The sequence below is a fragment of the Carettochelys insculpta genome, chromosome 3 (genome assembly GCF_033958435.1).
Source record: "Carettochelys insculpta isolate YL-2023 chromosome 3, ASM3395843v1, whole genome shotgun sequence".
In the NCBI taxonomy this organism is placed as follows: domain Eukaryota; kingdom Metazoa; phylum Chordata; order Testudines; family Carettochelyidae; genus Carettochelys; species Carettochelys insculpta.
Window position 1 is genome coordinate 32074094 of NC_134139.1, and position 23345 is coordinate 32097438.

General features: G+C 45.2%; 1 protein-coding gene across 3 annotated transcripts in view; it reads right to left on the reverse strand.

Moving 5' to 3' along the window:
• Positions 1-23345, reverse strand: part of HHAT (hedgehog acyltransferase) — a 367215-nt gene that overhangs the window by 245485 nt on the left and 98385 nt on the right. For all 3 annotated transcript variants that reach the window (XM_074988515.1, XM_074988516.1, XM_074988514.1), the window contains exon 10: positions 12960-12995. In XM_074988515.1, the coding sequence (XP_074844616.1) occupies positions 12960-12995 (36 nt within the window). The remainder of the gene's footprint in view (positions 1-12959; positions 12996-23345) is intronic.

Genomic DNA, 23345 nt, shown 5'->3' on the forward strand with positions numbered 1-23345 from the left:
AATGGGCTGAAATAAATAGGATGAAATTCAGTAAGGACAAATGCAAAGTGCTCCACTAAGGAGCAAACCATTAATTGCACACATACAAAATGAGAAATGTCTGCCTAAAAAAGGAGTACTGCAGAAAAGTAATCTGGGGGTCTTAGTAGATCACAAGCTAAATATCAGTCAGCAATGTAACACGGTTGTGGGAAAAAAGCAAACATTCCAGGATATGTTAGCAGAAGTGTTATAAGCAAGACACCATGAGGAAATTCTTCTTCTACTCCACACCGAGTAGGCCTCAAGAGGAGTAACGTGTCCATTCTAGGCACCATATTTCAGGAAACCAGAGAAAGCCCAGAGAAAACCAACAACTATTAAAAATCTAGAAAAAATTAATATTGACAGAAGACTGGAAAAATTGGACTTATTTAGTTTGAAAAAGATAATGGCTTTCTTCAGCCTTCTAACAGTTTCCAGGTTCATAAAAGATTGTTACAATGAGTAAGAGGAGGAAAAACTGTTTTCCTTAAAATGAGGATACAACAAGAAGCAATGGGCTCAAATTACAGCAAGAGAGGTTTAGTTTGAAGATTAGGAAAAACTTCCCATCAGGGTGGGTAAGCACTGCAATAAATTGCCTAAGGAGGTTGTGGAGTCTCTGTAATTGGAGATTTGTAAGAACAAGCTAGACAAACACTTGTCAGGGATTGTCTAAATATATAGACCTGCCATGAGCTCTGCGGACTAGACTAGATGAACTCTTGAGGTCCGTTCTAAACCTACGATTCTAGCCTGTGCTGACACACTACTGACTTTGAACAACTGCTACCAAGGACTGGAACTGAGATCATAAGCAGAAATCGTGCCAGACAAGACAGACTCAAAACAGCTTTTACTGTTTTCGCTTCAGACAGACATGCTTTACCAGCCAAAGCCCTTGCACACACATTAAGTCCTAGATACTGTGATAAACCTGTCTGAATATGACAAATGTAGGAACCAGCAAGGCTTAATTCCTCTCCAAGTGGAAAGTTAGGAAGTTTCCTAGCAAGCTGCACATATAATAAAGCATTTTGTGCTACTGGATTATGGTTAGTGATCAATCAAAACAGCACCATGAGGCTCCGCATGACTTTGGTGATTGGGGTTGAATGTCAGCTATTCATTGGCCAAGAACTGATCACTTTGAGGCATTGTGACATCCTCCTGATGGCCTGGATGCAATGTGGAAAGAGAGACATATAGCTGGCCATTCATGGGCATAAAGTTTGGCCAGGGAGTATAGAGTATCTTGCTTTTCCAAATAGACGTATGTAGACATTAAGAGTGTGGGGGGAAATGATAGATCCTTGTGGGTTTCCAAAACAAAGGTGTTCTTAGAGAGAAGCAGCACATACCCATTTGCCACTGTTGGTCATGTTTGAGGAGGAGTGATGGATGGAGAAGCTACCTACTTAGTGCAGTAATGATGGGTCCACGAGATGTGTCCCTGCCGGTGCTCCACTCAGGGTCTCAGCATGTCCCAGTGCCGCAGATCAGAACACTTTTCAGAGCAGTGCCCCCCCCGCACCCCCATGGGCCATGCCTGTGCACTGAGCTGCCACCACTCCAAGGAGTGCACACAGAACACAGCCCTCCTCTGGCTCCTTTTCTACCTGAAGTCCCTGAAGACTCCAAGCAGAGGGGAGGATGAGAGGGTAGTGGAGCACCCACAGGTACACATCTCAGAGACACATCATTACTACATAAAGTAACTTCTCCTTCACCTTTGAGTGGCCCCTGTGGGTGCTCCACTCAGGTGACTCCATGGCAGTACCCATTTGGTGGAGGTGGGTATTGGAGTCTTTTATATACATGGAGACAGGACCACATCTGCCACATCTGTGGTGGGTATCGGCCCCTTTTGTAAAGCATAAAGTTGTGCAAACGTATGGTGTGAAGACCACATGGCCGCCCTCTGGATGTCCACTGATGCTACATTACTGAGGAAGGCCATTGTAGCAGCCATCACTCACATGGAGTGAGCTCCGATAGTCTGTGGCAGCTGTTTGCCTCTGAGTTGGTATGCAGCATGTATGGAAACTGCAACCCACTTGGATAGGTGTTGTGCCAAACAGCTGTTCCTGCATGAGATCCTGACCACACTACAAAGAGTCAGCCTGATTTTCTGGTTGCTCTGGTTCTGTCAAGAGAGAATGCAATTGCATGTCTTGTCTCAAGTGTGTGTAATATCACCTGTTTCGAGGATGTAGGCAGTTTAGAAAAGTAAGAAGGTACATAACTAGGCTAGCTTGCATGAAAGTCAGATATGATCTTCGTGAGAAACCTTGGATGGAGCCTAAGTATCACCTTATCCTTGGCGAAATTGGTGAAAGGTGAGTCTGTGACAAGAGCTGCAATTTCTCCCACCCTTCTAGCAGATGTTATAGCCACTATAAAAGCCATCTTCATAGATAAATATTGAGGAGATGTAGTGGCTGATGGCTTGAACGGTGGTCTGGTGAGTGTACCTAGAACTAGATTTAGGTCCCACAGTGGTATCAGAGGGCTCAGATTTGGACACATTTTCTGCAATCCCATGAGGAAAAGCTTCGCCATGGGGTGTGTAAAGAGAGAGGAGTCTACCGACTCATGGAAGGCCATGATCGCCACCAGGTGCACTCTGATGGAGACACTTCTGCCGCTGAGGTCCATGAGGTAGTCGAGCAAGGTAGGTATAGGGACAGTACTAGGATGTAATTTGTGCATACTGCACCGTTGTTGAAAGCGTGCCCATTTGTTCTGATAGGCGCTTCTGATGGAGGGACGATGGCTGTTTAGAAGGACATGTTTAACCCTGTCCAAGCAGGTAAGTTCTTCATTTCAGAATCATGAAGAAGCCATGCTGTGACTTTCATGGTTTTGATGTTGATGTGGCACATGCTGCCACAGCGCTATGTCAGGAGATTCGGCACCAACAGAAGAGGGCTCAGTAAGGGAACCAAGGTTGTCTGGGCTAGACTGGGGCTATTAAGATTACAGTGGCCCAATCAGATCTAATCTGATCTTGTTAATCACCCTGGCAATGAGCAGGATTGGTGGAAAAGCACAGAGTAGGGAGGGCTGTCCAGCAAATGGTGAAGGCATCCCCTTGTGATCTCTTGCCTAGTCCTGCTCAGGAGTGGAATCCATGACATTTGTGATTGTGTGGTGTTGTGGTTGTAAGGTGTCACAAACCCTATTTGTGAAAGATTGAGAGAAGTATATTGGTATTGATCTCCCACACGTGCTGGTCTGAGACATATCTACTCAGTCTTTTGGCCCTCACATTCTGTTGTCCTAGAATGCACCCTGCTGTCGGGGTTACCTGATTTTTGATGCACCAGTTCCAAAATCTGAGTGCTCTGGCACATAGAGAATGTCATCCAGCACCCCCTATCGATTGACACAGAACATAACAGGTATGCTGTCCATGAGGACACTGATACTTTTGCCCCTTAACAGAGGAAGGAAATGGGTGGAAGTCCTGTGAATGGCCCTGAGCTCTAGGATATTGATATTAAAGTGTCTCCATTGGTGGGTCCATGTTCTTTACATTGATCTTGAAGAAGAGTGGGCCCCTCAGCTCATGAGGAATGCGTCTGTTCTTATAGTCACTGAAGGACCTGGTTGGTGGAAGGGTTTAACAGCAAGGAGGTTGACTGGAAATGTCCACCAATCTAGAGGCTATAAGACTGGTGGGGGAAGAATGAGGCACTGCGAAAGACTGTCAGTTTGGGATATAACTGTGAGCGAGCCAGTATTGTAGGCAGCACATGTGTAGTCATGCAAATAGAACTATGAATGTTGTGGAAGCCATGTGCTCCAATAATTGGATTCAAGTCCAAGCCATGGAGAAAGGATACTCTAGCAGTGCTCCAATGAAGGCTACCCTTATGTGGCTCTTAAGGTGGACTTTAGCAAGATGAAGAGGAGGACAAATAGTAGCTGCCATGAAAGTAGTTTGCTGATAAGTAGGGCTCTTTATCAGACAATCATTGAGGTAAGGGAAAACGATGACATTTTGTCTTCTGAGAAATGCCATAATTACGGCGAGTGTCTTTGAAAATACTTGAGGGGCTGTAAAAAGGCCAAAAGGGAGAACCCTGTACTCGTCATGCTCTTGGCCCACAATAAATCTGATAAATCTTCTCTGGGACAAGCGGATAGGCACATGGAAATATGCATCCTGGAGGTCAAGGGCTCAGAACCAGTCCCCTTCATCCAGTGCCAGTATGATAATTACCAAGGTTACCATTCTGAACTTTGCATTGTAAATGAATTTGTTCAGTTTCCTGAGAGCTAAGACTGGTCTCCATCCCCGTTTTCTTGACTGTAAGGAAATAATTGGAGTGGAACCTCTTGCCCCGGTGTTGGTTGAGTACAGGTTCTATTGCCCCTAAGGTGAGTAATTTTTGCACTTCCGCTTACAATAGGGGCTCATGAGATGGGTCCCTGAAAAGGGATTGGGTGGGTAATGGGTAGGAAGTGTGGAAATAAATGGGATATAACTCGATCTGATGATTTCTAGGACCCATTTATCTGTGGAAATTTGGGTCCATTGTTGGTAAAAAGGCCTGAGATGGTGATGAAAGGTAGCCTTGGGATGCACTGGACTTACGGAGTGGTCAATCAGACCCCGCTCAAAACCTCAAATTTGTTCTTTGTGAGGCGTAGAGTGAGTTGTAGAGGAGTGATTTTGCTGAGTCCTCCTCCTGTTGGAGTGCTGCTTGGGCCTGTTGTTGCCTCTAATGGCTATATAGTTATGGACCCTGAGCCTATGGTAGAGAGTGTATTTGTGTTTCTTATGCAGTGGGGTATACCTCCCCAAAATACAAAAGTGTTGCTCGAGAATCTTGTATCGAATGTAGGATCTCATCTGTACTACTAGCAAAAAGCTGCTTTCTGTCAAAGAGGAGATCCTCCACCTTTTCTTGCAATTCCCATTGGATGCCAAATGATGGTAGTCACAGCACTCTGCGCATTACGATGGCTTGACTATAGCTCTAACCACGGTGTCAGCAACATCCATGGCAGCCTGAAGAGCTGTCTTTGTTATTGACAGACCCTCCTGAACAACAGACTGAAGCAGAAGTCATTTATTGTCCGGGAAGTTCTGCACTAGGTCCTGTAATTTAGCACAATCAGCATGGTCATAATTTGCTAGAAGAGCTGTATCATTTGATATGCGAAACTGGAACGTAGCAGAAGAGTAACCACTATGGTTGAAAGTGTCTAGCCACTTAAATCTATGCCCATTGACAAAGAGTGTAAATTGTGGGTTCTTGGACTTATGATTTACAGTCCACTACTAGTGAGTTCAGTTGTGGATGGGAAAAAACAAACTTCATGTCTTTTGCAGGGACAAAACATTTCTTATCTGCTCGGCAGTTTGTGGGCAAAATAGGTGCTATTTTTGAGGATGCTGTGGGTTGTAATATAGTAAGCAATCTGTACTGTTTATCTTGAACCTCTTGTAACGTGATCTCTTGCGTGATTGGGCGACTCACTTACGTAACTCCTGAAATTGTTTCAGATCATCTGCCAGTGGAAAGGTGCGATCCGGAATACTGTTTCATCATGCCTAGATTTAGGCCTCTGTGAGGATCTCTCTGAGTCTGTGTGAGTTAAGTCATCAAGCTCATTGGAAACCGCGTGGGAGATCACTGAAGGCTGCACAGCAGGTGAGGAGTACACAGAGATTGTGGGTGAGCACCTGGAGGTGTGCTGATGCTGAGGTGAAGAGACAGTGCATCTTGAATGGTAGGTATGAGAAGAACGTGGTGAGTAGCGCTGCCACGCATCCCAGGGGCCCCACCCATGGCTGGTTGGCCCAAATGGGATGTGGCAGAAAGGAATGATCCCCTGTGTGAATACCAGGAAGCCAGAGAAGGGGAAGGAGATGAGCAGCCTGATGAACACCTGTTCCTATGCCCGCTACAATAATGGGATCTTGGGGATAACAGTGTAGGAGAGTGTGGGGCACCCTGTAGGATATTAATGTGCCTTTGCATTATGGGGAGTGGTAAAGAAACTAGGGCTCTTGTGTCAGGCTGAAGACATTTCGGTAAGTGCCACACCTTGCACAGTGCTTTTCTGTGTTGTGGTGTCAGTCATTCTGGCACAGAAGCAGAGCTAGTAGGAGCTGATGGTAGAGCCATAGGTGGCTTTTCCAAAGCTGATGCCTCAATAGTGCCAACTGGCATGGCTCACTTGGTTTCTGCCTCAGTTCTCCTGGCTGAGGTGGACCTGCATTTCTCCATGGCACCAGATACTGATGGCACCAGGGAACACAAGACTCTGGGCAATGCTGATAGAGCGCATACCAGTGAAGCTCTTGTGGCTTGAGTGCTGTAGAGAGGTAAGTGATCTCCTCCTGGCTCAGAGGCGGAGGAGGCCTCTCAGAGACCTAGGTGGGCAGGCTCAGAACACCTGTGCCCCACCCCACAGAGAGCAGCACCTGGGACCAGAAGTACCAGGGGTGGGGCTCAGGGAGCATTAAAAGGCTGGCCTCTGAGCACTGCAGGGGTTCTGATTGGGCTCCTTGGAGCCGGAGCCAGGGGACCCAGGCCAGACCACCAGGCCGGCAAGAGCCACCAGCCAGCTACCCTGACCAAGTCGGAGGGCTGCAGCCAAGCCTGCCATTTGCCAGACTTTCCTGATCTACCAGGGCCCTTGGGCTTGCAGCAAACCCCACACCCCGAGGCCTCACCAGAGCCAAAGAACCTGCCCATAGCCAGCTACCCCAGGGACCCAGACGGGCATGGACCTAGAGTCCTGCCTGCCGCCTACAAGGCCAAGGCCTTGGACCTGCCGGAGCCCATGGTCCTGTCCCCAGTATACTATCCAAACGATGTGGAGATGCCCGACTGGCCAGACCTGCCAGCTGCTACCTACCAAGAGGAGACCTGCCTTCCTGGGCTGGCTGAACACTCTAAGTGGGACCAAACACTGATGGAGGTACAGGTAGGAAGTGACTCGGGTAATGCTCCACCTGAGCCCATGGTGGTGTGTTGAGACCTGGATCTCCACTACCCAGCTCCCGGTGACAGCTGTAGCTAGGGCCCCGGGCCAGGACACAGTGGAGTGGAAGGGCCAGTGTCCCCCTCCCCAACCCCTGGAGAGGCAGCACCTCACCTCTCAGCTTTGGTGGCTATTTGTTTGCCTGTTGCCTCTCCCAAGCCACACCACTTTGGTGGCTATGTGTTTGCCTGCTGGCCTGCCCTGAACCAAGGGCCAGGCTTACTGACTGTTAAAGGAGACAAGACCCCAGGGAGATGGCCATTGGCCCCAAGCTCAGCCATACGCAGATTGGGGCAAGGTGTGGAGGCCCACACTGACCAGAGAGGGTGCCCACTGTGAACCAAGGCTATTACAAGTGCCTTTGTGGGGAAATAAAGCTGCCCTATCAGAGGACTTTTGCTGCACCTGCATATCCCCTGGTTTGTCCCTGGATAATAAGGACTTTTCCCAGAGCACAGCCTTCAGAAACAAGTCATGTGAGTCACGCTTCTTTACTCTGCGAGAACCTGGCATGTTGAAAGGAGATAAAAAGCCATTGCGGCAGCAGCTACCACTTCCCCCTGCCGCCCCCCCGCACAGATAGCATATAAAAGGTAGAACTATTGAATATATAAAGTGAAGAATAAAGCTAAAGATTAATTTCTACTTGCTTTTCAGAGAGAAGAGCTGCTCTGAAGTCCACCTTCATCGTGGGACAGCTGAAAAGGAACCGAGGAGGGCTGCACCATGCATGCACTCCTTGGAGGGGCAGTGGCTCCAGAAGCTCAGTGCACAGGCGCAGCGCAGAGGGAGGGGTGCACTGCTCTGAAAAGCATTCCAATATGAGAACTTTGGTGTTGGGCTGTCTACCCAACCATACGCATATAAGACTGTCAATAACACTCTGTGGTCAATTGTGTCAAGAGCAGCACAAAGACTGCGTAACATTACCATTGACATGTGGCCTATGTTCATTACCATGAAGAGACCAGGCTGATTCAAAAGCATCCAGATGTTGATTGAGGTCACGTTCTGTTGGAGCATGGGATCACTGCCTTTTCACTGACTTTGCTTAGGAAGGAGACTTCAGGCAGGACAAGAGCAAGAAAGATTGCTTGCACCAGATGTTAGCTCTGAGGACTGGACAGACTACACTATTTTTCAGAGAAGTTGGTAGGTTTGTGTCTCTGGAGAAAACACGGAAAGCATTGTTCTTTGCTGGCTTTCACTAGCCCTGAGGGGAACATATCTCTTCAGCTGGTGCTAGTTCAGATATTTCACAGAGGCTCTTCAGTGAGTGGCTCTACTTCCCAAAAAAGTCACAAGTAAATAGAGACTGTTAAATGTTTTAATAAAGAAATTGGATGTCTTTTGGAGGGCATTACATGCAAGTGTAAGTGACAGAAACGGGTTTTTTCTTCTATTTTTCATGATGCTGATCCCCTGCTCACCTTTCTGAGCAAACAGTGCCGATTAATCAGGGACTCCCTCGTTTTTTAATTCAATGAACAAGCCACTGATCAACCCAGCAGATGGTTCATTATCAAAATTCTGTCAGTCTTTCGGTAGCATTGACACGAGCAGGACCCCGTGGGAATCCACAAAGAATGAAAACAGGAGATGTATAGACAAATGAGCAGACTTTCCCTTTTAATCCTCTGGCTCTTTGTAACAGTCATATTTACAAGTCTAAATGGCTTTTTCTTCTGGGGTCAATTCTGCCCCCCAGATACAGGTGTCCTGGATCTCACCAAAACCAAAGGGAGTTGCATAGACTATTAAATATTTGATCCTATGAGCCAAGTTATGGGTGGTTCTATGTAAGTGTGGTAAAGAAGAGGATTAAGCTAGAAGCCTTTCCCTCCTCGAAACTGAGAGGCATGGGGTAAGCAGTTCGTGTGTCTGGCAGAGCTGGTGGCTTCAGAGGGGGGAAGCCAAGACAGGAATAGGGATTGTGCTGCTGCTGCTGCTGCTGCTGCTGCTGCGTGCTGCAAAGGTAAAGCAAGACCTGTTTCCTAGCATCGCTGTAGGCATTATGCTTTTTCAGAGGCCTGATGTCTCCTGGTACTGCTGCTCAGGCAAAATAACTCTGCTACCTCCCACTGGCACAGCTCTTCACCAAAGGAGACAGACGTTAGCATTATTTAAGAAAAGATTTTTCACGTGTTCAGGATCTCATTTAACCAAATTCCCTGTTTTCAACCGGACTTACTTGCTTTATTAGTTTGTTTCCCCAATGCCTTGACAATCTCCAACATTATGAAAATTTGGTTAGGAGGGGGATCAGCTAAATGGAAGGAGAAGGAAACAGGGGTGGGAGGGACACGACAGGGAAGACAATAACTTGGACCCTATGGAATGAAACTGAGTTAATCGCACTGATTAAGAGAGGGTTGGAACAAACTGTCGGCATAGGACAGAGAAAGTTCAGTCAAAACAATAGACCAGTGGTTCCCAACCCAGGGTCTAGAAGGGTACTGCAGGGGGTCTGTGAAAAAAAATAAAAGATAAATAAAAATTATCATAGAAAATAGAACTGGCTTTGGTGGGGGTCTGCAAACAGTCTGAAAGGAGGAGCTTGGGGGTCCACAACTAGTGAAAAGGTTAGAACCACTGCTACAGACCATTCCCTAAACATCCAAAGGTGCCTCTTCAACTACTTCTGTTTCTACTGGCTAGACAGTCTCTCTCTGGCGTCTTCTCTGAAGTATTTTTCGGAGGGAAGCACCGAGTCCTATACCTCTCCGAGTGGGGGTGTCCCCTGAACAGTTTGTAAAGGGACAACCAATGGGAGAAATAGTTGTCTCAATTTAGCCCTGTATTCCCTTCTCCACAACTGTGCAGCCGTCCCTGCTGGCTGGAGTCTCTCAGATGGAATTCACTCTATCACAACCTCCTCCCCACCTGTACATTTAAAATGTGTCACTTTTACACCTAGTGTACCTTAAACCATTATTGAAAGATTACGTCAAGCACCCTGTGCCCAGAAAAGAAAATTCCCTTTTCAAACAACTTTAATTAAACATACTGAAAAATATTTGCAGAGCTGAAATCCTGTGCCATGCCTCTAAAAGACAGGTTGCTTACTCAGTCAAGTCTACTGGGTATATGAATGTTTGCAGCGTTTATTTTTTCCTCTTTAATTAGCATTCTAATAAGTGATTAGGCAAAGCTTGTCCTTTTAGCTGGGACTGATTATATCTCTGATGGCCCAACACTGTATTTCATACATTCCTGCTACACTGTGCTAGGCAGTTCTCCCATTTAGAAATAGTATCATCTGATTTTTTTTTAACCTGGGGATTACAGATTTTAACATGTTCCACAGCTTTTATTATTATTAATTATTATTATTATTTGTACTCTAGTAGTGCCTAGACACCCCGACTGTGACTGGGGAATCCGTTCTGCTGGGTGCTGTGCAAACACATAATAGGAGACAGACTGTTCCCCAAAGAGCTTAGAGTTAAAATGTCAGTGCAGGTGACTTACAAGCTAGAACAACATGACCACGAAGAGAGGAACTTGCTTTGATCACACACAAAGCTGGGAACACTACCGAGGTTCGAGGCTTTGCAATCACTGGTCTGGTGCCAGTACCTGAGAGCTCCCTGACACCATGCAGGAAAGCAACAGGCTGGTTCGCGATACCAAAAACTTTGAAAAACTCGGCACTAGACCACACTGCCATCCCAAAGGTCTAAAGCTCCAAGAATCAGCAACCATCCTGTCACTAAGGACAGAACAACAAATTACTGCAGGAGACCCTCTATGTAGCATTGAAGTATGGGACCTCAAACAAGTAAGAAAACATTCAACTCATTCAAATTCAGTAGTTTGCTGTGCAGTGATTATACAGGTTCAATCTCCCTCGTCCCTGGCACCTTCAGGACCTGAGCAAACCTGGACAAAAGATTTTGCCAGGCCAGCTCTCAGCCCCAGCCACCCCTCCCATCAGACTCCCAGGGCTACAGCTTCCTGCATGGCCCCAGCCACAGCTTCCAGGGGCTGCGGCTTTCAGCACAGCCCCAGCCAAAGCTTCCCAGGGCCACACCTTCCCACACAACCCGAGCGATGAGACACCATGAGCCTGGGCTGCCAGCTTGCCAGCCCGGGCCACTGCTCCCTTCTGCTCCTGTCCCAGGCTCCCTGGCTGCTGTACCCCGCTCTTCCGCCAGACCAGCCCTACCCTGGGCTTCTACCGCTGGTCTGGCCATGGGCTTCTCTGGTCCTGCAAGATCTGGGGCCCTCCTGGATGTTGCCAGACAAGAGAATGCCAGATCTGGGAGTTTTAACCTGTACAAAAACAAATAGCAAATTCAATGTTACATCTCAATGGGATATAAAATACTGTTTTATTTTTATGAGTAATATCTGATTATATTCCTCAGTATGAAATGATTGAAAGTGACTCTCCTGTAGGTAAAAGCATTGCTATTTACTTGTTTTTGATACAGCTTTAGAGTAGATGTGGTATTAGTCTTGCTGATGAATTGTTTTCACAGGAGATCCCATTGTTCCTAATCCAAGGAGACAATCCTCTTGCACCAGACGCATACATGTGTTAAAAATGACTATGCTGGGAGTAGGAGAATACCAAAATACGTTTGTAGAATGCATGGTGTTATTGCAATGAAATGCAGACTTGATTTCAGCCCTCTGTGCTAAGTGAACAACTACTGCATCCAAAAAACTACATTAAGAATAGCAATAAGTTTGCAAAGTCAAGCATTCAAAAGTTAGAAATGCCAGAATTAAAGTTGCCTGTGCAACATTAATTCAGACCCCTTGTGAGACTGTCTGATCAGAGACTTTAATTACGTGTTCACATTCCATTTTTGCCAAAAAACCCTTGTCTCTCTCATTCAGTGATAGATGGTGCTTACTGAACAGCTATTCAATATTTCTTTTTTGTTCTCAACCTTCAGTGTGTGGCTCCAGATACCATTTAATGCAGACTATTCAAACCCTTTTCTGAACCTCAAATTATTAATTTCTGCATGGGCTTTTCATGGTATTCCCCACCAGAGTCTCTGAACACCTCACAAACATGAATAAATTTATTTTCATTCATGTACGTCTCTATGTCCCTCTTTTTACACATGCGGAACTGAGACACAGATATTAAAAATAAAAATACTATCTGATTTTGGGTTCCCCATTTGGGACGTTCGGGCCTGATTTTTCAGAGTGCTGAGCACTATGTAGCACTTTGTGTGTCAAAAGCACAGCTCCCATTCACTTCATTTGCAGCTCAGAATGTTTGACATTTCTATTAATCAAACTTTCATAGTTTCAAAGTGGGCACTCAGAAACTGAAGATCATACAAGTGGGCCACCGGTTATAAGTCCGATTTAAGTATCTAGTCCAGAATCATAAAGGAACTGTCTGCCAGAGGCAGAATCCAGTTCTCCAGGGTGGAAACCAAGTGCTTTAACTATGAGAAACCCTCTTCTGTAAAAACAAAGCTGGGTCTACAGATAATAGCCTCCTTCTCTGTCCAACCATAAGTCATGTCTGAGCACAGTCTACCTTACAGATTGACTAATGCAGGTTTTCCAGAGGGACAAATATGGCCTGCCAAAGACAATCACCTGTGAAATTTCAAGTTCTTCTACCAAAGCACTAAGAGACTGGAGCTTTTCAATTAAGTAATTATAAGAGCACCTTGTTTTGCCATGTTAAATACATGTATTTTTGTCTTCCCGCATTCTCAGAAATGTCTGAACCATTTTTACTCAGATTTTCAAAAGTCACCCTGAAGCAAAAAGCCAACATGGAAAATTTCAGGCTGAACAATTAAAATTTGGCAGTTATAAACAGTTGAAAACAAGATTTTGTAAGAAAGACTGCCATACAAACTTTAAAATAGGTGGCACTACTACCTCTGCCTAAACTAAGAAACTTGCTGTTCACTGCAGTTCTATGGCAGTTTAATGATAATTTAGCTTACCTGATCAGAAAATGATGCAGTCCCACATCAAAACTTCTGAAAAAAAATAAAAAATTACAACCGTGATCAATATTACAGAACATAACATCAAGATAATCAAATAAATGTAATAAACTACAATAAAACAACTTCTACATACACTGCATATCTACAAATAATGCCCAAGAGAAACAGAAGTACTGTAAACCCTTGACATATGCAGTTTCAAATTGCACATAACTCGCGTTAACGTGAGTTAAGTGCAATTTGACACTGATCTGCAGCCCCTTCTCCCTGTCTTCTCCCAGATGCGCAGCTTTCAGCCTGACAGCTGCACCACTGGGGGAAGGCTTTCAGTTCGCCTAGCTGCCCTCAGCCATGTGTGTCAAGGGTTTACTGACAGCTGCACCGCTGGAAGAAGACAGGAAGAAGCAGCCAAGAGACTGACCAGCCCCTGGGTGGGCTGGTCAGTTTCCTGGGTCACTAGCGGAGGGGAGCTAGGAACCAAGCAGTAGCCTGGTTCCCATCTCCCCACCGACTTGTGTGAAAATTTGAGTTACATGGGGGTTGCAGGAATACAACCCTTGTGTAACTCAAGGGTTTACAGTGGAATATACGGTTTGATGTAATTTATGCAACAACATACATGAAATGTCAATCGTCCAAAGGAAAGATATGAATTTACTTATAATCAATTCAAGAACTTCCTTGACCCAATGTCTGTTCAATAAGTCAGCACCACAAAGGATGATATAGCTCACGGGGGAGACAAATCTGAGTCCTACTGTTGACACACATTTTTCTCATAGCCCTTTCATAACAGGGAGGTCTATTCGGCTCATGTTGTAAAGAGCAGCACATCAGGGCTGGGCAATAATTCTTGATGGGGGGAAGCACTCCAAGATTTTGGTAAGTAGTCAGGGGCTGCACTTTTCTATGGAGAGGGTGTGGAGTCTGGAATGGAGGTGGGGGGCAGAAGGGAGCTTGGGTTACACAGGGTACTGGGGAGCCGGAGAGGCTGTAGGGGCGGAGAGGGAGTTTAGGGGAAGGAGAGGTGGTGCAAAGTCTGGAAGGTTGTATGGGTGCAGAAGAGGATTCTGGCCTGAAGAGTGGTATTGGAGAGGGTGCAAGATCTGGGAGTTGAGGTGTGATGCTGCAGGCAGGCTCTGGCTGGGAGGTACTTACCTAAGCAGCTCCCAACCAGCAGCACACTCAGACAGGCTTCCCTTCCTGCCAGCAGCCATGGCCTCCTGGCTGCTCGATGTGGGGCTCTGTGCTGTGGAGTGAGGAGGGTTTTGAAGACCTCCCCTTGCTTCCAGCAAAATCTCTCAGCCCCTATTGGCCAGAAACCAGCCAACAGGAGCTGAGAAATTGGGCTGCACTGCTCTGGCCCTAGCAAAGTCTCTCCACTCTCATTGGTCAATTTGTAGCCAATAGGAGCTGAGAGATTTGACAGTGGCAAGAGCAGCATGCAAAGCTCTCCCCGACTCCATCTGACTAAGAGGGCATATGTCTGGAGAAAGTGTGCCTGGAGGTGCTCCACGAAGGGTACTCCATATCCATTTGATGGCTACCTGGTGAAACAAATCTACAGGCTAACCACACTCATGCTACATTTTCCTGAAAGCATCCCCCACCTTCTACTTTGTAAGACAATGTGAAGAGTATACAGTTATGTTTCTAAATTTGTCTTGTTTGGACGCCCTCAAGATTTTCCTTCCTCACTTCTCTAAAACTGTAATAGTCTTAAGCAGCTTTAGTCTATTTTAATTGTGTATAAAATGCAAATTGAATTGTTCTGAAAGCCTTTCTGGCCAGGAATAAAAACTAAGCGTATTGGAGCTCAAGGGTGAAAGACGCACTCTGTGACTCTGGAAAATGGTAACAGGATAACCAAATCTCTCAACAGCAGGTCATCAATGCAAAATGAGCCTGGGGTGGTAGCAGCCAAAGCTGTTATCATCTGGTAACTACTGGACGTCCTATGTGAAAAAGCACCCGTGACAGTCTAGTTTCAAGTGGGTAGAGACATGTATCATGAAGCTGCCACTACTTTTGACACTGAATAGTCCCCATATCACAGAAGTCGCAAAACAGAGGATAAGGGCAAGAACATGCATGTGCTGTCCACACAGTTCTAGGCGTGCTACATCCAGAACAAGCTTAAGGCACGTATCTGGAAAGACTTCTGTTGATTTGTGTTATACCTAATCTATGGATAAATTGGAGGACTTTTAGCTTCCAGTAGTCTCCAAGCAACACTGTTCACAGTAATAGCATGTATGGAGTTTAAAGACACAGAAGAGACAACTCATCTTCATTTTGTTGATCTCTCTCCTGTTGAGAGCATTTACACGATTTAGGAAAGTTAAAATGAAAAATGAACGCACAGAAAGACAGTAAGTATAAAAACTGGAAAGGGAGAAGAAAGTTAAACTGAACTGGTATAAATCAGCATAGATCCACCAGACCTTTGTAACCTATATTCTGATCTTATTACACTGGTAAGTTTTCACTGACTACCGCAGACTCTGTATTCACACCCGTGTAAAGCAGGAGCAACTCTAGTACAGTAAGTGGAATTACACCACTAAGTAAGATCAGAATCCAGGCACTGTTTGAAGATATGCCACTGTACATTTTTGAAAGCATAAGAAAATGGACTACACGCCAAAGCCTAAATGTGAGCTAAGATTTGAGGAAGCTGGTTTCTGACAAAAATGTACCAGTGATAAATGTTGCTGATTGTATATTTTTAAACTACAACCTGTATTTTTGCCCGGTTCTCACATGAAACAAACCAAGCTGATTTCACTATTACTGATCAATGTCCACAAATTAAATGGGGAAACGGAGAAAATAGAGAACTGTATCACAGCTCTTCAGTTTAATACTTAGCAATGTGAGATAACACCTGTAAATAATGAGAATAAGTAATCATACTGTGCTGAATTAATGATATAATCATTCTTGTTCAACACTACTTGAATCTAGCAATCAGAAACAAAACCAGGGGCAATAATAAGCCTATGGTGCACATCTTGGATGCACTGAAAGCCACCCCATATGACAAAGTAATCAGTGTTTCCATCCTAAGAGAACTGCACCCACAGCCTGTTGACAGCTGTTACATAATTTGCTATAAACTTAATTTAACCCTCTAATACAGGCCTCAGAGGCCCAGTGGGCTAATGTGTGCCTAATTTCCAATGTCATACCTTCCCTCAGGAAAGGCTTTCAGCCCATTTCCTAACCTTTGTACACAACTCAGCTTCACCTCAGGGTTTTCAATGTTCTTAATCTTACCTAAAGGGGGCATGGGCTGGAAAGGAGAATCATGCCTCTCCTGCAACAAGGGCACTGACAGGGACCCTGAGCCCTCCCACTCCACTGAGCTCTAATAGGGCCCTGAATTGGAGCCAACAGCATCAGGTATTCTGCAATGCCTTGGAGTTGCTTCCGTGGGTTGCATCCAACCCTCCATCTCCAAGACGAACATAGGACAGGGAAATTAAAAACAAATAAACCTTCAGCCTCAAATGGGCTTAGTAAGCAGTCTCCTCCCTGTGAGGGAGGCTTCTTCAGAACATTTCTTCAGGAGCCCGCATGGCAGGTCTGCCTTCCCTGACCACCTGCCCACCCCTTCTGAGCTGCGTTACTCATTCCTAAGCCTCTTCTCAAGCTGTAGCACACTCAGCCAGGCTAGACGGTCAGGGGTATGTAGGCCCAGTATTGTCCTTTAACCCTATTGGACTCAGTGTAGGGTTTGTACACTCCATAACACTTTTGTCATAATTTTCAATGTTCCCATTGGGATTCTTGATACTTCCAGTCCCAGTTATATGACCCCAGAACTGCCAATGTCTTTTGGATCAAGTACAGGTGGAACCTCTCTTGTATGGTACCCTGGAGACCTGACCAGTGCTGGACAAGAAAATCTGCCGGACAATGGGAGGTCAGTATTTTCTAGCACATGAGCAACACTTCCACTGCTCACTGGGCTCTTGGAAGACGTGTAAATTAGAGCTAAACAACAGCACAGAACACAGAGCCAGGACTAGTGGCTGTAAACAAACTTTATGGGATCACAGGAAACTTGCCTACATTCACGATAAGTGGTGGTTATGGATGCTGCCGGATGAAAGAATTCCAGGCTAGATCCGTTCAACCTGTACACTGAATACAATACAACAAAAACAAGCTTTTGAAAGAGAGAACTTTATTAGCCTATTTGTTTTACTGTGAGAATTTTTCTTATTATAAATTAAACCTGTCTATTATATTCTGTATACAGGTCGAGGTTATTATGCTATATCATGGTATATTCTCTTCTAAAAATCAAAAGTTATGGATGTAAATCCCTGCTCATTGAAAGGAAACAGACTACCTTTGAATGGGTCACAGTCAAGCCCAACCAGTGCAAAAAAAGAGAAATGGAGATGCATTTGTTTTAATGTCACAGTCCTCTTACTCACTAAAGATGATTTGATTGCATTAAATAAATTACAGTGAAGAAAATAGCAATGTATATGAGGAACAGCAGGTACAAACCTGGAAGTAAATAGTGAGAGAAGCATCAGACACCATGCTGAGCCCATGGTTATTGATGATGATGAGGTGCAAACCACACTCCATGCCGTTTTACTGCTGTTGTAATAAATATGTTCTATCTGCAGCTCTACTACAATAAAAAATCAGTTATAATCCTTAACAGTCTAGCCTCCCTCTTGGTATTACATTAAACTAAAATTTAGAACTGGCCAGCACCCTGTTCGTGTAACATTAGCAAGAACTTTAAAACCATTGGTAAAATGTAATCCTTGAAATCTAAATAGCTGCAAGTCTGTGTTTCTACTTCAAGACATTTTTAAAAATTACAAAATTATTTTCTGCTCTAAAAGCTCAAGCTGCACAACATTAAGGTGCTTACTGATTTGAATTCAGCACACAGTTAAATAAAACCTTTATGGCTATGTCTATACTAGAAGCATCTGTCAACAGGGAAATCTCGACAGTATTCCGTCGATGGATTGCATCTACACCCAACTTGTTCTGTCAACAGAGACGTGCCAGGCTGCACGGCCCTCTGGTGCCAGAAAATGGAATGGCAGGTCTGCAAAGAGGGCTGCCCAGCAACCAGAAGCCCTCTCTGTCGACAGATGTGTCTTACACTGCACCTTTTGTCGACAGTATGCTGTCCACAGATTATTATGCCTCACATTTTTGAGGGATAATACTGTTGAGGAAAATGCAGAGTTCTGTCGAGAGAATGCTTTAACTGTGGACGTCCCCTGAGTTATGTCGACAGAAGGCTCCTTCTGTCGACAAAACTCTGTAGTGTAGACCCAGCCTATACGTACAAGAGAAGGGTGAAAAAGTAGAAATGCACTTGTACAGGCAGATAAACTCCAAATAAAAAGCATTAGTGCATTTAGTGAAAACGCCATGTTGCCATTTCTCAGGAAAAGGGTAGTCATATATATCTGAAAGCCAAGAGAGGCACAAAACTGGAATTAAGTATCGTGCAATCAGCAGGTGAGCCTCTCTTGTCCCATGCTTGTTTAGAACTTTGTTTTGATGCTTCTATTTCATTTGCAGAACTCCCTTCTAGACTTTTGTCTTCCGAGTATGCCCATTTGATTCAGTACTTGTACAATCTGCCTTCCACTGAAACACTGTTCATTTTACCTGTTCAATTGTATTTGCTTACTATGGGCCAAATCCTCAACTAGTGTAAATTAATGTAGCTCGTGACTTCAATGGAATTATGCTAATTTGCACCAGTGGAGGATATGACCCTAATTTTAAATCTTCCCAGTATGACATATTACGCTTCTGAAGTGTTCATTATTTGTATTGCTGAAGTGCACAGGAACCCCCTAGACCAGGTCTTCACTGTACTAGGCACACAGACAAATACTGGGTCTCATCCTGAGAGCTGATGAGCACCCACAGAGAATCAGGTCCTCAGTTACTGCACTAGCTGAAAACTGTGGGTGCTGAACACCACTCTGGACTATACTAACTGTGACAGGCCAAATTTAAAGCTGGTAGGTGAACAACAGACTTTTCAATAATACAACCATTAGCAGGATGGTTGCCTTACTCTCATTAACAAACCCTGGAGTCCTTTATTTTTCAAAACACACTACTTCAGTGTGCTGTGTCAGGGCCATTGTCACTCCTCGGCCCCAGACCTCTGCTCATTCCACAGTCCTGCAGTACGGGGCCTGCTTGCAGCAGCTGGTAGGAGGCCCCCTGGGCTGACCGAGCTGAATGACCAGTCTCTCCCAGTTTCCAGCTGAGTCCTGGTGCTTACCAAGGACAGGAAGCCCAAACACTCCCTGCAGAAGCTGCTCACCTCCTCTGTTCTCTCTGGTACACTTGGGGCTTGTCTACACTACCTCCCTACTTCAAAGGGAGTATGGTAAGTAGGGTGTTGGGAGTTTACTAATGAAGTGCTGCAGTGCATATGCAGCACTTCATTAAGCAAATTCCTCCCCCGGCGGCAACTCCAAAGTGTTAAACTTCGAAGTGCCGGCTCACGTCTAGCCGCAGCTAACCTGCTGATACTTCAACGTGTCCAGGGTACTTCGAAGTCTCTTTCCTCTTCAAAATTTTGAGGAGTAAAGGGACTGAGAAGTTGCCCAAGCACTTCAAAGTACCGGCAGGTTAGCCACAGCTACACACGAGCCAGCACTTCGAAGTTCAACACTTTGGAGTTGCCGCGGGGGCAGGAATTTGCTTAATGAAGTGCTGCATATGCACTGCAGCACTTCATTAGTAAACTCCCAACACCCTACTTACCATCCTCCCTTTGAAGTAGGGAGGTAGTGTAGACACAGCATTGGTGTTCTCCTTGGTCACTCTCTAATACTCTCCTTGTCCGCTTTACTCTCCTCACTTCTCTCCAGCCTCTTCCTCCACTCTCTCCTACCCTTCCTGTTGAAGGAAAGCTTTATAAAAGGCCCATAGGAGTTTCAAATGGGGACAGCTGGCCCTTCTTTGATCTATAGTAGCCTCTTCCCCACTGCTGCCATTCTGCCTGTGATACCTGATTAGCTGGGGCTGTTACTGCATTTTTAGAGCTGCCTCTGCCCTCACTCCGTCACAGTGCTGTGAAAGAAGGGTCACTAAATAAACCAACTGATGAGCTGGAGGCTATGTCTAGAAACAAAACAAAAATTAGGTGCAAACATAGCACATCTGGGAAGCAACTGGTCATTTCTAGTCTTCAACAAAGATCAGAACAAACAATTATTATACAGTCATTACTGAATACATCACACAAAGATGGTCTGCTAGTTTATCTCTGTATGAGGTATCCAGTGTAAAAACAGGGAGATACAACTCAGACAGCCGATTGTCTCGTGGATGAAAAATGGTTACTTTCATCACAAGTGAGCTGTCTCGATATCCTCTGCTCATGTGCATGATCTGGATTCTGACACTTCTGATGGCCTTCAGCACTTCTTGATAGCTTTTGTTGTTAATGCCACTGCACAACTTTGGGTGAGGGGACAGAGGGCAGATGCTTGATCTTTTCATTCTAAAATGTGGCAAATCTATTTCTCTGCGCAATTGGCAGAAAAAATGAATCACAAGGTCTCCATAAAACTGCAGAATTATAAGCGGTTCTGACTCAAACCTACTCTGTTTCTCCTGCTCTTAATATACCACATGCAGGAAATATGAAAAACAGAAGACTGGTCATTTCTTGTACTGAGATTACAATAAACATGGACATAACCTGAGACTGGCACAGTCTCCAGATTTCTTGTTGACCTCAACAGGAATCGTGGCTGCTCAGCACATCACAATATCAGGCCATACATTTCTAAAATAGATACAGATGATGGGGAAACATACATTCCCCTTATGTTAATGGATACTATGTGCATGTTGAATGCTTTTCAGAAAGTGTTCAAGAATCCCGGATTCCAGTAATAGCATTACCTCTGTATCTGTATATTCAGTAACTATGTAGATTCTGTCTTAGGATCATGCACTTTTTCCTCAACAAAATTTCAGCATGTTCCCTGCCTCCCCCAGCAAAAAAGCAGACATTTTTTGCTCTTCTCAGGTAGTTTGGTACATGTCTTATGAATTATTTTCCAGCAGATTTGGTACACTGACAACAAAACCACAGGCAGCTCTTTGCACTCAGAATAGCATCTTTGTTCAGGCGTGATTTAAAATAAAAATGAGTTGTGCAGTTGAGGTGTCATTTGTAAAGAGGCTTAAAGTTAGCTGTAAGGTTTGGTATGTAGGAGACTATATAACATGCATTATAGAATACACATTTCTGTAGAGTGTTGGTGTATTTCAGCCAGTAGTCTCCCACTGGAAGTTAACAGTTGTGCAGCCTCCACCCCACATGTGTTAAATGGAAGGCTGTAAATTCTACAGAGAGGAATAGATTTCAAAACTAGTGTAACCCTTCTGTTAACGCCAGATGCCTGCCAGAAGGGCCGGGTTCAACTCTTGTGGGGTTTTCCTATCAAGGATACAATCAACCGGCTCGAGCCCCCACCCAGTGGCCTGGGACAATTTCACCCCCGTGCTGGGTGCCTGTAAGGCGGTTCTCCCCCCCCTCGCAAGCACAGAGTCTGAGATAGAAATGGCTTGTTTAATGACCGTAACCTACCCCAAGGTTACAGCGACCGATGCAGTATATCTCAGCACAGAAGAGACAAAACCCCTTTTACCCAGATACCATCCCCATATGCAGTAGAACCCAGTCTCTTGCTGGGGCTCTTGGCCCTTGTCCACACACACACAGTTACAGGGTGTACCCTCTGCGGTGCAGTCCCAAACTCAAAGCCCACAGATACATCACCAGGGCAATACTAGCTGTCCACTTGTCTGTAGCCTCCCCTTGCTGTCACCAGCCGTCTGCCGGTCGCCGTCATCCACCGCCGCTCCTACCGGCCGGCCGCCGGTCGCCGTCGTCTACCGCCGCCGCTCCTACCGGCAGGCCGCCGGTCCTGCTGTTGTCCGCCAGTTCTAACCCCACTGCTTGGGACTGCCCTAAGGCAGAACCCAGTGATTTCAGCTCTGTGTGGCCTCAGCTGCCACTCTGTGATTTCAGCTCTTGGTATCTCTAGTGTGGGGTTTCACAAACACCCTAGTATCCAGCTCTATCTTTTAACAGGTGGGGAGGGTTAGTCAAGCCAGGCTTATAGCTATATGGCCAAGGCATAGGTAGGGCCAAGGCACTCAGCAAGCTGGCTCAACCCATACCCCTCCCCTTGCTCTCTCACAATGCTTTAAACCAGGGAGCCCTGTGTAATCAATGTCTTACACAGCTAAGGCGACTGCCCTGTCCCCCACAACAACCCAGAGCATTGGTGAGATCTCACAACTCCCACCTTAAATTGTGATTTTACAACTACATGTTTACAATAGACCAAATCTCATGGCTTACTTGCTACCCATTAGGCTTTGCCTGAAAAGGTATCACACATGCACACCTTTTGCATTCTTATGCAGATGACCTCTGGGAGACTCATTCCTCCCAGCCTTCAGCAGCACTGCATTCCTTCTGCCACATTCCTTACACTAGCATTACCACATATTCACTAGCTAGAGAAATCTTAGTCCTCATGTCTTCAGGCACAACTCCATTTAATTGAATAGAGCTGGTTACTAAATAAATAAATTATATGTAGACATGCATATTGCACTGAAGTGGAAGGGACCTTGAGAGGCCATATACCCCAGTCCCCTGCCCTCACGGCAGGGCTTATCACCATTCCTGATAGATTTTTTTTAATCTATTTGCCCGAGATCAGTCCCTCAAGGATTGAGCTCACAAACCTGGGTTTAGCAGGCTAATGCTTTAACCACTGAGCTATCCTTCCCTGCAAAATTCTGGTGATAATGCTTCCCACATCCACAGATCCACCTTAACATACGTAACAAATTTTCACTCAGTGGTGATTCTGGCCAGTTGATTAGTGTGTAACATATTAATATTTTTCTCCCCTCCTGTGCTTTTGCTTCTCCTAGAAATTTCAGTGCCACTCCCTTCATGACATTTCAACATTTCCCACCCACCCCTACTGTTCTAGATGTGTTTCAAACAATGCAGCTCTTCTTGAACACTAAAAAATCCCAACTAATTCACCTATATTCAGAAAAATCAAATTATGATTACTAAGAACCAACATCTGCACACCCAGGTACAGTATGTTTACGTAACACAGAATGGCATTCAACCACCTGAGCTGCTGACTAAGAGCCCTTCCACAAAGAGTAATTTACATTTACACCTCAATCTTATTGAAATATGGTGACATGTTACTTATAATAGATTGGGTTCTCTTTTCCTCCTTCTTAGGGCAAGACTTGTGGCAGTGATAACCACAAGGAAGCACAAACAAGAAAAAATTCCTTTGAGAGAGA